The sequence below is a fragment of the Lupinus angustifolius genome, chromosome LG15 (assembly GCF_001865875.1).
Source record: "Lupinus angustifolius cultivar Tanjil chromosome LG15, LupAngTanjil_v1.0, whole genome shotgun sequence".
Taxonomy (NCBI): domain Eukaryota; kingdom Viridiplantae; phylum Streptophyta; class Magnoliopsida; order Fabales; family Fabaceae; genus Lupinus; species Lupinus angustifolius.
In genome coordinates, this window is record NC_032023.1 from 4,537,375 (window position 1) to 4,551,153 (window position 13,779).

Below are 13,779 nucleotides of genomic sequence, written 5' to 3' on the forward strand. Positions count from 1 at the left end.
GCATTTCACTCTGCCTATATGACACAATTAAGCACGAAAATATACACCTAGGAATTTCTAAAAATGAATGATATTATATGGTACATGTTTTGAATTTACAGTCTTTATAGAAAACCCATTTAATCAGTTAACGGGTTGTTGGGAATAACTGTTTTATGGTTTTCAGTTATCTATTGGAACTGTAATCACGTTAATCGATTAACACATCTCATAATCGATTAACTAGCACATTTTCAGCTAAATGATTAAATGGTAAACAACCTATATGTCATGCTTATCAACTATACATGTTTTACCAATATATTATGCCTAAGATGCACAAGTAACATGTCTGATTGATGCATGAACACATAATGATCTAGATGGAATGTCTCATATAAATGAAGTGATTACTTTTAAGACTTGTGAGAATTGCATCTAGGTTTACCTAACCTAGACTCAATATCTAAGGCACACATCTTAGACTTCTAAAAACAACTCTATTAAATAACCTAGTCTAGATATAAAACCCTTGAGTCCATGGCATGTTAATTTTTTGAATCATCTTCAAGCTTTCATTAAGTTCTTGTCTTCGTCAAAACATAGGCAAACTCCAATAGTGCTTTACTTGACAATTTTCACTTTCAATTTCAACGGTTGAAAATGTTCATAACATACATATAAACATCATACTAAAATTTCATAAACATCTAATGGTTAGATCTTGAGATATGAAGAAACCAAAATGAAGAACTATGAAGAACTACCTTGAGAGTTCTTTAGAAAATGCAAAGTGAAGAAAGAGTGTAAAATGCCAAAGGTATTCTCTTAGTTAGGATTTGGCTCCTTAAAGAGAGAAATCTGATTTGGGGAGGAAAAAAGTCAAAGGTTTTTCAAAAAGTAGTTTGTGTAAGATGAAAGTGATGTGACCTTTTCAGCAAGACATTCTCAATTAAATCATGCCCGATTATTATCGGCTAATACTCTTTCGGATATTAAAAATCTCCCGATTTCTATTTATGGTTAAAACTTCGAAACACGAAATTCGGAATGAAAATTATTTAGAAATGTCTTCTGGACGAACTTGATGTCTATCGTAACTCAAAATAATATTTTTAAGCCAATGGCGCAATGGGAATTCGATTCCGAGTTACAAAACTCAAAAACACGTTATTGGGCCGAATTTGGGCCCGACAACAACTCAAAAACATTTCGTCTCAGAAAATTACTAAACTTTACCAAAAAAAATAGAAAATCATAAAACAAGACTAACACTCAACTATGGTTTAGCCTAAATCAATACCGATTAATTTCTAAAATTAATCGTTGGTAAAATAAATAATTAATAAAACATATACAGAAAATTCACATTATTACACCATATAGATATCCTCCAGCTCAAAAGGATGTCATTGATAAAATGGTCAAGGAATTACCATTGGCGGGGGTTATTCAGCCTAGTTCTTCTCCTTTTGCATCCCTTGTAGTATTGGTCAAAAAGAATGATGGGAGCTGAAGAATGTGTGTGGACTATAGGAGGGTAAATGATATGACTATGAAGGCCAAACTTCCAATTCCCTTAATAGAAGAATTAGGGGAAGCTAAAAAATTTTCCAAGTTGGAATTGAGGGCTTGGTATCATCAAATCAGTATGAGACCTAAAGATGTGCCCAAGACAGCTTTCCAAACTCATTCAAACCATTATGAGTATGTGGTGATGCCTTTTGAACTGTCTAGTGCCCCTGCAACTTTTCAGGGAACTATGAACATTATTTTTGCCACTCTATTGAGGAAGTGTTTACTTATATTCTTTGATGACATCCTGGTTTACAATGGTTCTTTGACTACTCATGTGCATCATCTTAAGGAGGTTTTTTCTATCTTCAGGGCTAATTCTTTCTATGTTAAGAGGAATAAATGTGTTTTTTACTGATAGAATTGAATACTTGGGGCACTTCATCACTGGCTCGGGGGTATCTAGTGATCCATCAAAGATCAAAGCAATACAAGAGTGGCCAATCCCTCAAACAATCAAACAACTTAGAGGATTTTTGGGTCTCACTAGGTACTATACAAGATTTATTAAGGGGTATAACACTACTTATCATGCAGCTATTCAAGCCACCCCTTATGAGGTTGTTTATGGCCAACCTCCTCCCTTACACGTTCTTTACTGCCCTCAAAGCACATTGGTGGAGGCTGTGGATAGGAGTTTCATTGTAAGGGAAGAGATGATCAGCAAGTTGAAGAGTAGTTTGACTCGAGCTCAAGCAAGGATGAAAAGGTTGGCTGACAAGCACAAATCTGATCGTGATTTTAAAGAAGGGATTGGATTTTTCTTAAGCTTCAACCCTATAGGCAATCTTCTACAACACACAGGTCTCCAGAGAAGTTATCTCCTCGTTTCTATGGAACTTATCGGGTTGTACATCGAGTAGGAGTAGTGGCATACTCACCGAATTTGCCATCTTCTTCAAAGATACATCCCACATTCCATGTTTCATTATTGAAACCTTGCCCCGATGGTTCTATCCCACAACACGCTTTACCTAATGATTAGGGTAATCTTGATGATCCTAAAGAGCCTTGCAAGATCTTGAAGAGACGGTTCAGTCAACATCACCATCGAGCTGTCACTAAAGTATTGGTCCAATGGAAAGGTGAAAGTGAGGAGGAGGCCACTTAGGAGCTTCTTTACAAATTGAAACAATAATGTCATTCCTTTGATGTTTCTGTTGCTCCTTGAGGAACATGAGGATTTTAAGGGGGGGAGGGGGGATTTGATATGAATAATTGTATTATTAAATGAATAATGGGTTAGGTAGTTGGCGGGAAAGTTTGTTGTAAAATCAGTTTGGTTAAATACCAAACTTGACAGTTGTAGGAACACTTTTGATGAATAACAGAATTTCATTCTTTCCAATCTCTCTCTCATTCTCTCTCATTCTTTCTGTTTTCTATCTCCTTTCTATGTTTCTTCATTCTATTTCTTTAATATTGTGGAACTTGACTGAAAACTGGTCTTGAACTGCCCTAGGTCAGTTTCAAAAAAGAAACTCTGACGTTCAAGCGGATATTTATAAAGGGCAAGAGGAAACTAGAGAGCAGAGAGATGATAAACTAGAGATAATTCACATGTAAATGACCTCCTCTATTCATACGAAGTGGGACAAGCTTACCTTATGCCGAAGGATGGTCCAATGATATCATGGCTTGTGATCCTCCTATCGTGTAAGCCAATCTTGTAAGTTACCTTTTAGATATATCTTTAGCCTTCATGAGCTGGTTTTGGTACTTTCAGGTTCTGATATTCATATGTCGGTTGACCCATTGAACCGTTACACTTCATTAATATATTTTGGACTTATAGATAGGTTAGTCAATTTATTAAACAGTTTATATAATTATTAAAGTGTATTGTGTTATTGCGTACTTGCTAACACGTGGGAAGGAAAATCATTTCTTCACTTTATTTTGGTATTTGGGAAAGCATTCATTTTCGTAATGGCTTGCCTATTTTAAGTTTTTTTTACTGTTTTTTTTTCCTTCTTATTCTGCTGCTTTTGCAGAGAGGTGAGGTTTGTTTTGGCAATTTTTGTACCGTGTTTGAAAATTCTAGGATATTTATTTTTGTCCTTTCATGCAAGTTTTAGAGTTAGTGATTATTTTTAATAATATGATTCAGTCAGTGGTGTAGATGATTTTATTTGATGGTGGTGAAAAATTACCTTCTTAAACTTGTGTCTTTTACATAATATTTGATCGTGTGGGTTTGCAAGTTTATATGGTAATTATTTTCAACACATAATTTGTTTAAATTTGGAAATAAAAACTTGGACTTGCTAGCAAGGTTTGGACATAAATTTAGACGAAAACTTAAATTTAAAGACTTGAAAATAAAGGCTTAACAGGAATTTAAAGGAGTGGAAATGTAAAGGACTGAAATTAGAGAACTGGAATTGAAGATTATAAAATTTAAAGGTTGAAAAAAATTAAATTACATAAAAATAAAGGTTTGACATGAATAGAAAGAAGACTGGAATTGTAAATTAGAAAGGTAAATGGGCAAGGTGAGCTAATAATAGACCATATCTTAAATAACTACAAAAAACAAAATTAAAAATACTTAAAAATATGATTTTATAATATTAGATAGGTTCTTGCAATAAAATATATATGTATTCTAGATCATATCTTCTCTCCCATAAATTTGTGTCATTTCATGTTTCATTGCATTTGATTGGTTTAAAAATTCAATAATTAATTTTTTTTGACCAATTATAACTATAAACATATGAAGTAATATATTTTTTGGGACAGAAGATATTCATTCAATTATCAATAACCATAGGATAGGTTGAGCGATATTATATTTATATATTATCAAACCCTAGATATTAATAGAATCCGATGAATCTAGATGCTGTAGAGCCCAATCATACTTGGGTCGAACCGAACCGAGTGATAGGATTTTACACCTATGATCCTACATCCAAGTTGTTCTAATGGATATCCAGTTACCTTTTCAATATGACGACAATGCCCCTCAGAAAAATGACCAGATCAGATTACAGAAATCCAGCGACCTTATCCTCAAAAGTTCCAAATTACCACATCTTTTGAATTTTTCTACACAAAATGTCTGAAAATAAGGAAAACAAAACAAAAGAAAATAAAAAAAAAAATTAGGAAGAAGAAAAAGGAAACAGAAATGGCAACAAATTTTCTCTCAACTTCAAACCCATTCACACTACAATCTTCATCATTAACAAAACCAACATATTTTTACTACCACCCCATCAAAAGCACTGTGAAAAAGAGAGAATCAAGTCTTTGCAATTGCAAAAAAGATAACCAAGAAGCACTTAATCTTCCAATTATAACAAAAAGATGCTTTCTTACCACATTTTTGTTTTCATTGGCTGGTAAGAACTTGTTTGATGCAAATGCAGCAATACTTGAGGCAGATGATGATATAGAGCTCTTGGAAAAAGTGAAGAGGGACAGAAAGCAGAGACTTGAGAGGGAAAGTTTGATCAATTCATCCAAGATAGAAACAGGTCCAAAATGTTAATTTTTTTTTTTGCTTTTGACTACAATATTGTTTTAAACTGCAACTGCGTGATTGCGGGTTAAGTTGCATTTACCATAAAAAAGGCATCTCACTACACAAGTCTCCTATTTAGTGGGGTCTAGGGAGAGTAGGCAACCTTATCTCTGCAAGCAGAGAGATTGTTCCCAAGATTTGAACTCATGTGAGGTCATGGTTACTAAGCAACAACCCTACATTGCATTTACCATAATTGCGTGAAAATGTAGTTGTTATTGTTCCAATGATGATGGTGGTGGGTTTGCATGACTATCAAAATCATGGTTTTAAATAGTTGTTTTGGTTTCGAAAAGTTTCAAAATCTATATGTTTTGGACAATTACGGAGGATGTGACCACAATTGCGGCATGATATGGTTTCGGTGACTCCAAAAGCCTTGACATATGGGCGTTTGTAGTGATCGCAAACCCAAATTTAAAACATTGACTAAAATCACAATATTGAAGCCACATTTGCACTTGTAGGCTGTAGCTTAAAACCTAGTACTTCATTGTTGCCTTTGGGGAATGCAGAAGTCTTCTCACATCTTCACCTAAGGATTGCCACTATGCATAATTTGTTTGTCCTATTATGATTTTATTTCGTTATGTTAACTAGTTTAGCTCACAAAAATGCATATAAATTTAGAATCACAAATTTGAGGGTTTGCATCTAGAATGCTCCTTGGTCACACATATTGATAGAAACGTAGGTGGAGAGGTGGGCCTTGAGGTTGGTAAGAAACCCAAGATTTGGAGGGTCTATGTAAGGAAACGTGGGAGGAAAGCTGAGGTGGCAAAGGAGAAGGCAGATTCTGTTATATTAACACAAAGAGAGGGGAGAGAAGAGCATTAAGAAATCTGTTATAGGAAAGAGAAATAGAGTGATACCTCTATGGATTGATAGCTGAGTCTATCAATATTTTACCTTGCTTTCATAAGTGTAAACCAGCCCTCATCAATAGAAAATATACATCTGTTTACCATTCATTCTGCTTAATACTCTGCCATTTCATAATATTCTGTTCTTACACTCTTTTCTGTCACCAATATACATTGTTCTCTGTTGTTACTGTTCTGTTACTGCATCAATTGGTCCGACCTGCCGGATCCAGAGGCGAAGGAGGAAAGGAACACAGTAGATGCCACCGAAGATGTCAGATAGGGTTGAGGCATTAGAAGAACAAATGGGGGAAGTCCGAACCACTCTTCAAACTTTAGTGGCTCAAATGCAAACGCAGAGTTTGGTTCTTGCTGAGTTGAGTCAGCAATTCGGTCAGAAAAGTCGGGACATGGAGGCTGAAAATTCGTCCGGCGATAATACAAACGGCGAATCTCGACTTTCGGGGAAAAAGGTGAAGTTGCCGGCATTCGAAGGGGACGATCCAGTAGGGTGGATTACCCGCGCTGAGATCTATTTTGACGTGCAAAACACACCGGAGGCAATGCGATTGAAATTGGCGAGGGTGAGTATGGAAGGAAACACAATACATTGGTTCAATTTGCTGTTGGAGACCGAGGATGCTCTCTCATGGGAAAAATTGAAGAAAGCTCTCATTGCTCGTTATGGAGGGAGGCGATTAGAAAATTCTTTCGAGGAGTTATCAACCCTGCGACAAACAGGGAGTGTAGAGGAGTTTGTGGAGGCATTTGAATTGTCATCCCAGGTGGGACGTTTACCTGAGAAACAATATTTGGGATACTTCATGAGTGGTTTGAAACCCCAAATTCGAAGGAGAATTCACACATTAAACCCTAAATCGCGTCTGGAAATGATGAGAATGGCAAAAGACATAGAAGGTGAGTTAAGGGAGGAAGATGATGAAGAAGAAAGGAGCCATGGAAGAAAAAAAATGATGGGCCGAAATGAGTGGATTGGGCCCAATCTGTTTAATAGAAGTGGGGGAGGGGCTCCCAATCAAAAAACCCGTTTTGCTCAACCGGGTTGGAGTAACCCGACATCTTTTGTGGGTTCCAGAACGGGTTCTACGAATCCGAGTCACTCTTCTTCTCCTTCCATGATGTCGACGGCGAGAAAAGGAGAATCAGAACGACAAAACAATGCAGTGGAGAGATGGAAGGGTACCAAGAGCTTATCTTATGAAGAAGTGATGGAGAGGAGGGCAAAGGGGCTTTGCTTCAAGTGTGGGGGAAAGTATCATCCAACCCAACACAAATGTCCAGAACACTCTCTTCGGTTGCTCATTCTGGGTGAAGGAGAAGGTGTTGAGGATGATGGTGAGATTATTGCACTCGAAGCACATGAGAATGACGAAGATGAGGAAGTTGAAGCAGAATGCAAGGTGATTGGCGTGATGGGTAGCTTGGGAGAATGTCATACCATGAAACTTGAGGGTCAGGTAGCAGGTATCGAAGTGATGGTGTTGATTGATAGTGGAGCTAGCCACAATTTCATCTCTCCAGCAATCACCGTGGCATTAGGGCTTCAAATTACACCTATGACAGCAAGGAACATCAAGCTCGGGGATGGCCATAAAATTCTCTCTAAAGGAATATGTAAAGGGGTCCAAATCAAATTGGGATCCCAGATGTTCGAAGTTGATGCTTTAGTGCTGGAGTTAGGCGGTTTGGATGTTGTTTTGGGGGTGTCCTGGTTGAGTACACTGGGGAAGGTAGTGATGGATTGGAAACGGCTCACTATGCAGTTTTGGTATGATGGGGCAGAGGTGAAATTACAAAGTCAAGGAAGTTGTATCGGGAAGCATGGTTTCTTGAATTCATTTCTTGAGGGGAGCACAACTAAACATGATTGGTGGTGGTCACAAAGGAAGCATGAGGACAATGTAGTTAGTGAAGAAGAGCAGCAAGGGGTTATTCGGTTGTTGCAGCAATTCCCAATAGTGTTTCGGGAACGCATAAGCCTACCGCCAGGGTCAGGTAGCAGGTATCGAAGTGATGGTGTTGATTGATAGTGGAGCTAGCCACAATTTCATCTCTCCAGCAATCACCGTGGCATTAGGGCTTCAAATTACACCTATGACAGCAAGGAACATCAAGCTCGGGGATGGCCATAAAATTCTCTCTAAAGGAATATGTAAAGGGATCCAAATCAAATTGGGATCCCAGATGTTCGAAGTTGATGCTTTAGTGCTGGAGTTAGGCAGTTTGGATGTTGTTTTGGGGGTGTCCTGGTTGAGTATACTAGGGAAGGTAGTGATGGATTGGAAACGGCTCACTATGCAGTTTTGGTATGATGGGGCAGAGGTGAAATTACAAAGTCAAGGAAGTTGTATCGGGAAGCATGGTTTCTTGAATTCATTTCTTGAGGGGAGCACAACTAAACATGATTGGTGGTGGTCACAAAGGAAGCATGAGGACAATGTAGTTAGTGAAGAAGAGCAGCAAGGGGTTATTCGGTTGTTGCAGCATTTCCCAACAGTGTTTCAGGAACGCATAAGCCTACCGCCAGAAAGAAAACAGATGCATTACATTCAGTTAGTGGCGCGTACTGGACCAGTTAATGTGAGGCCATACAGATATCCACATTATCAGAAGGATGAGATTGAGAGACAGGTTCAAGAGTTATTAGATGCAGGGGTGATTCGACCAAGCATGAGTGCTTTTTCTAGTCCGGTGATTTTAGTTAAAAAAAAGGATGGCTCTTGGCGTATGTGTGTGGATTACAGGGCTCTAAACAAAGCCACTATTCCAGATAAGTACCCTATTCCAATTGTGGATGAGTTGTTGGATGAACTATTTGGGTCAACTATTTTTTCTAAGATTGACCTGAGATCTGGGTACCATCAGATTCGTGTTCATGAGGCTGATGTGCACAAGACAGCTTTCCGTACACATAATGGGCATTATGAATACTTAGTCATGCCGTTTGGATTGATGAATGCCCCGGCAACTTTTCAGGCAACTATGAATGGAGTGTTTCGACCTTTCCTTCGAAGTTTCGTTTTGGTGTTCTTTGACGACATCTTGGTGTATAGCAAAAATGAGGAGGAACATTTAAACCATTTAAGTCAAGTGTTGGCGGTGTTGCAGGAACATTGTTTTGTGGCAAACAAAGCTAAATGCAAATTTGGGTGTAAAAGTGTTGATTACTTGGGCCACGTAATATCAGGGAGTGGAGTGGCTGTGGATCCAGAAAAGGTGAGGTGTGTGATAGACTGGCCAGAACCCAAGTCCGTCAAGGGAGTTCATGGATTTCTTGGTCTCACGGGGTACTACGGAAAGTTCATTCGTGACTATGGTAAAATTGCCAAGCCATTAACTGAGTTGACAAAGAAGAACAACTTTATGTGGGGTCCTTCTGCATTGGAAGCCTTCAACAAGTTGAAGACTTTAATGACAACTTCACCCGTATTAATGTTGCCCGATTTTACATTGCCTTTTGAAGTAGAATGCGATGCAGCAGGGAGGGGCCTAGGTGCTGTGCTTATGCAGCAAAAACGACCCATTGCTTATTTCAGCAAAGCACTGTCGGTTGGGAACTTGGCTAAGTCAGTATATGAGAAAGAATTAATGGCCTTGGTTCTTGCTATTCAGCATTGGAGACACTACTTTTGGGGAGGTCATTTGTAGTTTATACGGATCACAAGAGTCTAAAATATTTTTTGCAGCAACGGGTTTCTTCACCAGATCAGCAGTGTTGGTTGGCGAAGCTTTTGGGATACCAGTTTGAGGTCAAATATAAACCAGGACAGGAAAATAAAGCTGCCGATGCACTGTCCAGATGTTATGATGAGGTAGAATTGACTACTATGGTTTCTTATCCCACGTGGATTGATGCAGAAAAATTATTGGAGGAAGTCAGAGGTGATGCGGCAATTCAGAAAATAATAGAGGAGTTGAAAGTAAACCCGACGGTAAAAAAAGGGTACACGGTTCAACAAGGCACCTTGTTCTACCAAGGGCGTTTGGTAATATCTCCTAAATCTCTTGCTATTCCTTTACTTTTGAAAGAGTTTCATGCCACACCTATGGGAGGCCACTCGGGTTTCCTCCGAACATATAGACGGATTGCTGCAAATCTGTATTGGCCCGGTATGCAAAAAGTGATTCGTGATTATGTGAGAGCTTGTGATATCTGTCAACGACAAAAATATGCGGCTACAACTCCTGGCGGCTTACTTCAACCTCTTCCGATTCCTAATGCCATATGGGAGGATGTTTCTTTAGACTTCATCACGGGTCTTCCAAAATCTAAGGGGTTTGATGCAGTCTTGGTAGTTGTGGACAGGCTCTCTAAATACAGCCACTTTTTATTGTTGAAACACCCGTATACCGCAAAGACCGTGGCTGAATTGTTTGTCAAAGAAATAGTGAGGTTGCACGGCATTCCTATGACGTTGATCAGTGATAGAGATCCTTTATTTGTTAGCCATTTCTGGATGGAATTATTCAAAATGCAGGGGACGCAATTGAAGATGAGTTCCGCATATCACCCAGAAACTGATGGCCAAACGGAAGTGATTAATAGATGTTTGGAAGGCTACCTTCGTTGTTTTGCATCCGATCAACCCAAAACTTGGTCATATTGGATTCCATGGGCAGAATTTTGGTATAATACCACATTTCATGTTTTTATTGGTAAAACACCTTTTGAAGTGGTGTATGGACAACCTCCACCCAATATCCTGCGGTTCTTAAGCAATGAAACTAAAGTGGCAGCCGTGGCTGTGGAGTTAGGTGAACGTGATGAAGCGTTAAACCAACTCAAACTGCACTTGTTACGGGCTCAACAACAAATGACCAAGTACGCGGATAAGAAGCGCCGTGATGTGAAGTTTGAGATTGGCGAATGGGTTTTCCTTAAACTTAGACCTCATCGTCAACAATCCGTGATGCGAAGGATCAATCAAAAGTTAGCCGCAAGGTTTTATGGCCCATTTCAGATTATTGCGAAACGAGGAGAAGTCGCATACAAATTGCATTTACCAGAAAATTCTAAGGTATACCCTGTTTTCCATGTCTCTTTGCTTAAGAAAGCCATTGGTGATTATCAAGTGCATGGTGATCTTCCTAAAGAGCTGGGTGTTGATCCAATTCATGATGTGTATCCTGAGAAGTTGGTTGGGACACGGTGGATTATCCATGAAGGCGTCTCAGTTCCTCAAAGTCTCATTCAGTGGAAGAACAAATCCGTTGAGGATGTTACTTGGGAGGATAATTCTGTCCTACAAGGACAATTTCCAGATTTTAACCTTGAGGACAAGGCTGAACTTCAGGAGGGTGCAATTGATAGAAACGTAGGTGGAGAGGTGGGCCTTGAGGTTGGTAAGAAACCCAAGATTTGGAGGGTCTATGTAAGGAAACGTGGGAGGAAAGCTGAGGTGGCAAAGGAGAAGGCAGATTCTGTTATATTAACACAAAGAGAGGGGAGAGAAGAGCATTAAGAAATCTCTTATAGGAAAGAGAAATAGAGTGATACCTCTATGGATTGATAGCTGAGTCTATCAATATTTTACCTTGCTTTCATAAGTGTAAACCAGCCCTCATCAATAGAAAATATACATCTGTTTACCATTCATTCTGCTTAATACTCTGCCATTTCATAATATTCTGTTCTTACACTCTTTTCTGTCACCAATATACATTGTTCTCTGTTGTTACTGTTCTGTTACTGCATCACATATCTTGATGGTTTAGAGTCAACAAATTTTCCTCATAAAGTTTGTTTGTACTACTGTTGGTTTTGTGTCAAATCTGATATTCAATTATTTACATGTTTCTTTCACATATTTCAAACTTGAATTGATTTTTTGACATTCCATGTTCTCCTGGTGTACATTGTACTGTGAATATTATTTTCAAGCATAAAAAATTGAACAATGTTTGATATTACAAACAATTAACTTGATGACATTCGTATCTGTCAGGCTTGTATTGCTCTCAGTATAAGTAAATAACAATAATGTAGTACAGTAAAGATTCGAAGACGTCATATCACACTAACTTGGATCATTTTTCCCCTGCCAATCATGGCAGTCTCCAGAATTAGGGGATTTAACTCGCTTCACTTTCAACTATTTGTATTCCTTGCTATTGATTTTTATTTAGGCATTTTCTCTCAGGGTTTGTTTGCGAGTTCGGTTTTTTGGGGAAGACTTGAGAACCATGTAATACACTTCTAAGATGGCTCTAAAGCATTCCCTTCCATTTCTTCCCCTCCAAAACTCAACTTACAAACAGACCCTTAGAAGATGCGTTTGGCTAGGCCTTGTTCCTGATGTGACTTTCGTGCTGAAAAAGTGATACTTGTAAGCAGGATATCTTCAACAACTGGTGTACAAGCTAAGCGAAGTTGGTCAAGCAATTGAAAACAATGATTTATCTGCTGCTGGTTCTGTCCTTGGGGAAGGCACTGATACAGACTGGGTTAAAAAAGCTAATATAGCCTTTGATAAGGTAAGTGGGGTTCCTGAAATAGTGAAATGACTGATTCATTTGAAATAATGTTGTTAAATATTTCATCTTAAATTTCTGATATGAAAAAATCAGTTCTAAATTATGGTAATATCCATAGTTACTCTGTTACCAGGTTTGCTTTGAAGCTCTATGAACTTCGAGCTAATTCCTGTTTAAGAATTCATGTGCCACAGGCCTTGAGATCTTAATGTCAAGAAGTGACGAATTGCATACCGCATACTAGAAATTATTACAAATCTTGTATCTGCGGCGATAGAGTAATCTAATTTCCCTCTTAATCACGTAACTGTGAGAAGTTTATTCCCTTAATATCTATATTCTCATTGCAGCTTCAGATTCTTAATTTTCAGGACAGGGAAAATTGTTCCCTTCATTTTCTATTTCAGGCATCAAGATTGAAAGAAACATTACTTTAACAAATTTCTAACTGATTACCTCCATTAGGAGATACACTAAGGATCAGAGCATACTCGTCAACTTCTATTTGAAAGTTTAAACATTTAGCTTGATAGATTTTGTTCCAGTTTTCCTTAATTTTAATCATTCTTTAACTGCCTCTGAAGATTTAGGCAACTGTGTTTTCGGGTAACATTTTAACAGCTGAGCTCCAGTCCTGAAGAGAAGACTGAGGTGGACACATTCAATTCCTCACTAGCTTCGTTGATTTCATCAGGTGTGTTGCATGTATCCTACTATGAATCTGCATCACGAAAATAGAAATTATTCTTCTGCTCTATACATGTTCAAAGGAAAACAGCCTGTGTGTTACATTGTAGGTTCACTTTAAAGTAATCTTGTAGTAATGATATATCCGCGTATTATAATGAACTGCATACTCGAACTCATACCAGATTGCTAGTAACTATGAAATAGACTCTTCTGAAATATTCATTGAAACTTTTACGAGGACATGCTGACACTTTCTTGTTCTTTTTTTCCGCAGTTTCTAAGAAAGACATTGAATCCTCCAAGCTTGCCTTCGTGTCTTCGGCCAGTGCATTTGAGAAGTGGACATCCTTGACAGGCCTGGCTATACAACTTAAGGGGCTTTGAGGGGAATAATCTACAAGACATATCAGTTCATTTCATCCATCAATAGAGAATTCTATTAATTTTCCTCGCCCGGTACATAACTGGTGTCTTGGAGCAGTCTCTTCTCGGACTTATCTTGCACCACTTCATCAACAGTCTCATTTAAATTTTCAGTTTTGGTGACATTATTTAATGAGATGGTTTTTGTTTTTGTTCACCAAACATGGGAAAGGAAAGAACTTTCAACTTGTTGAAAGATAATGTAATTGTGGTTTTGGTCCA

At 38.3% G+C, this 13,779-nt stretch overlaps 1 protein-coding gene across 2 annotated transcripts; it reads left to right on the forward strand.

Annotated features, from left to right (window-relative positions):
• Positions 4,535-13,779, forward strand: LOC109328301 (thylakoid lumenal 16.5 kDa protein, chloroplastic-like). Of its 2 annotated transcripts, XM_019561707.1 has the most exons (5): positions 4,536-4,792; positions 4,823-5,039; positions 12,305-12,444; positions 13,066-13,138; positions 13,409-13,779. In XM_019561707.1, the coding sequence occupies exons 1-5, from the start codon at positions 4,691-4,693 to the stop codon at positions 13,516-13,518; spliced, it is 642 nt and encodes a 213-aa protein (XP_019417252.1). In that variant the 5' UTR covers positions 4,536-4,690; the 3' UTR covers positions 13,519-13,779. The 2 variants fall into 2 exon arrangements, with proteins under 2 accessions (XP_019417251.1, XP_019417252.1); XM_019561706.1 differs by having other exon boundaries at positions 4,535-5,039.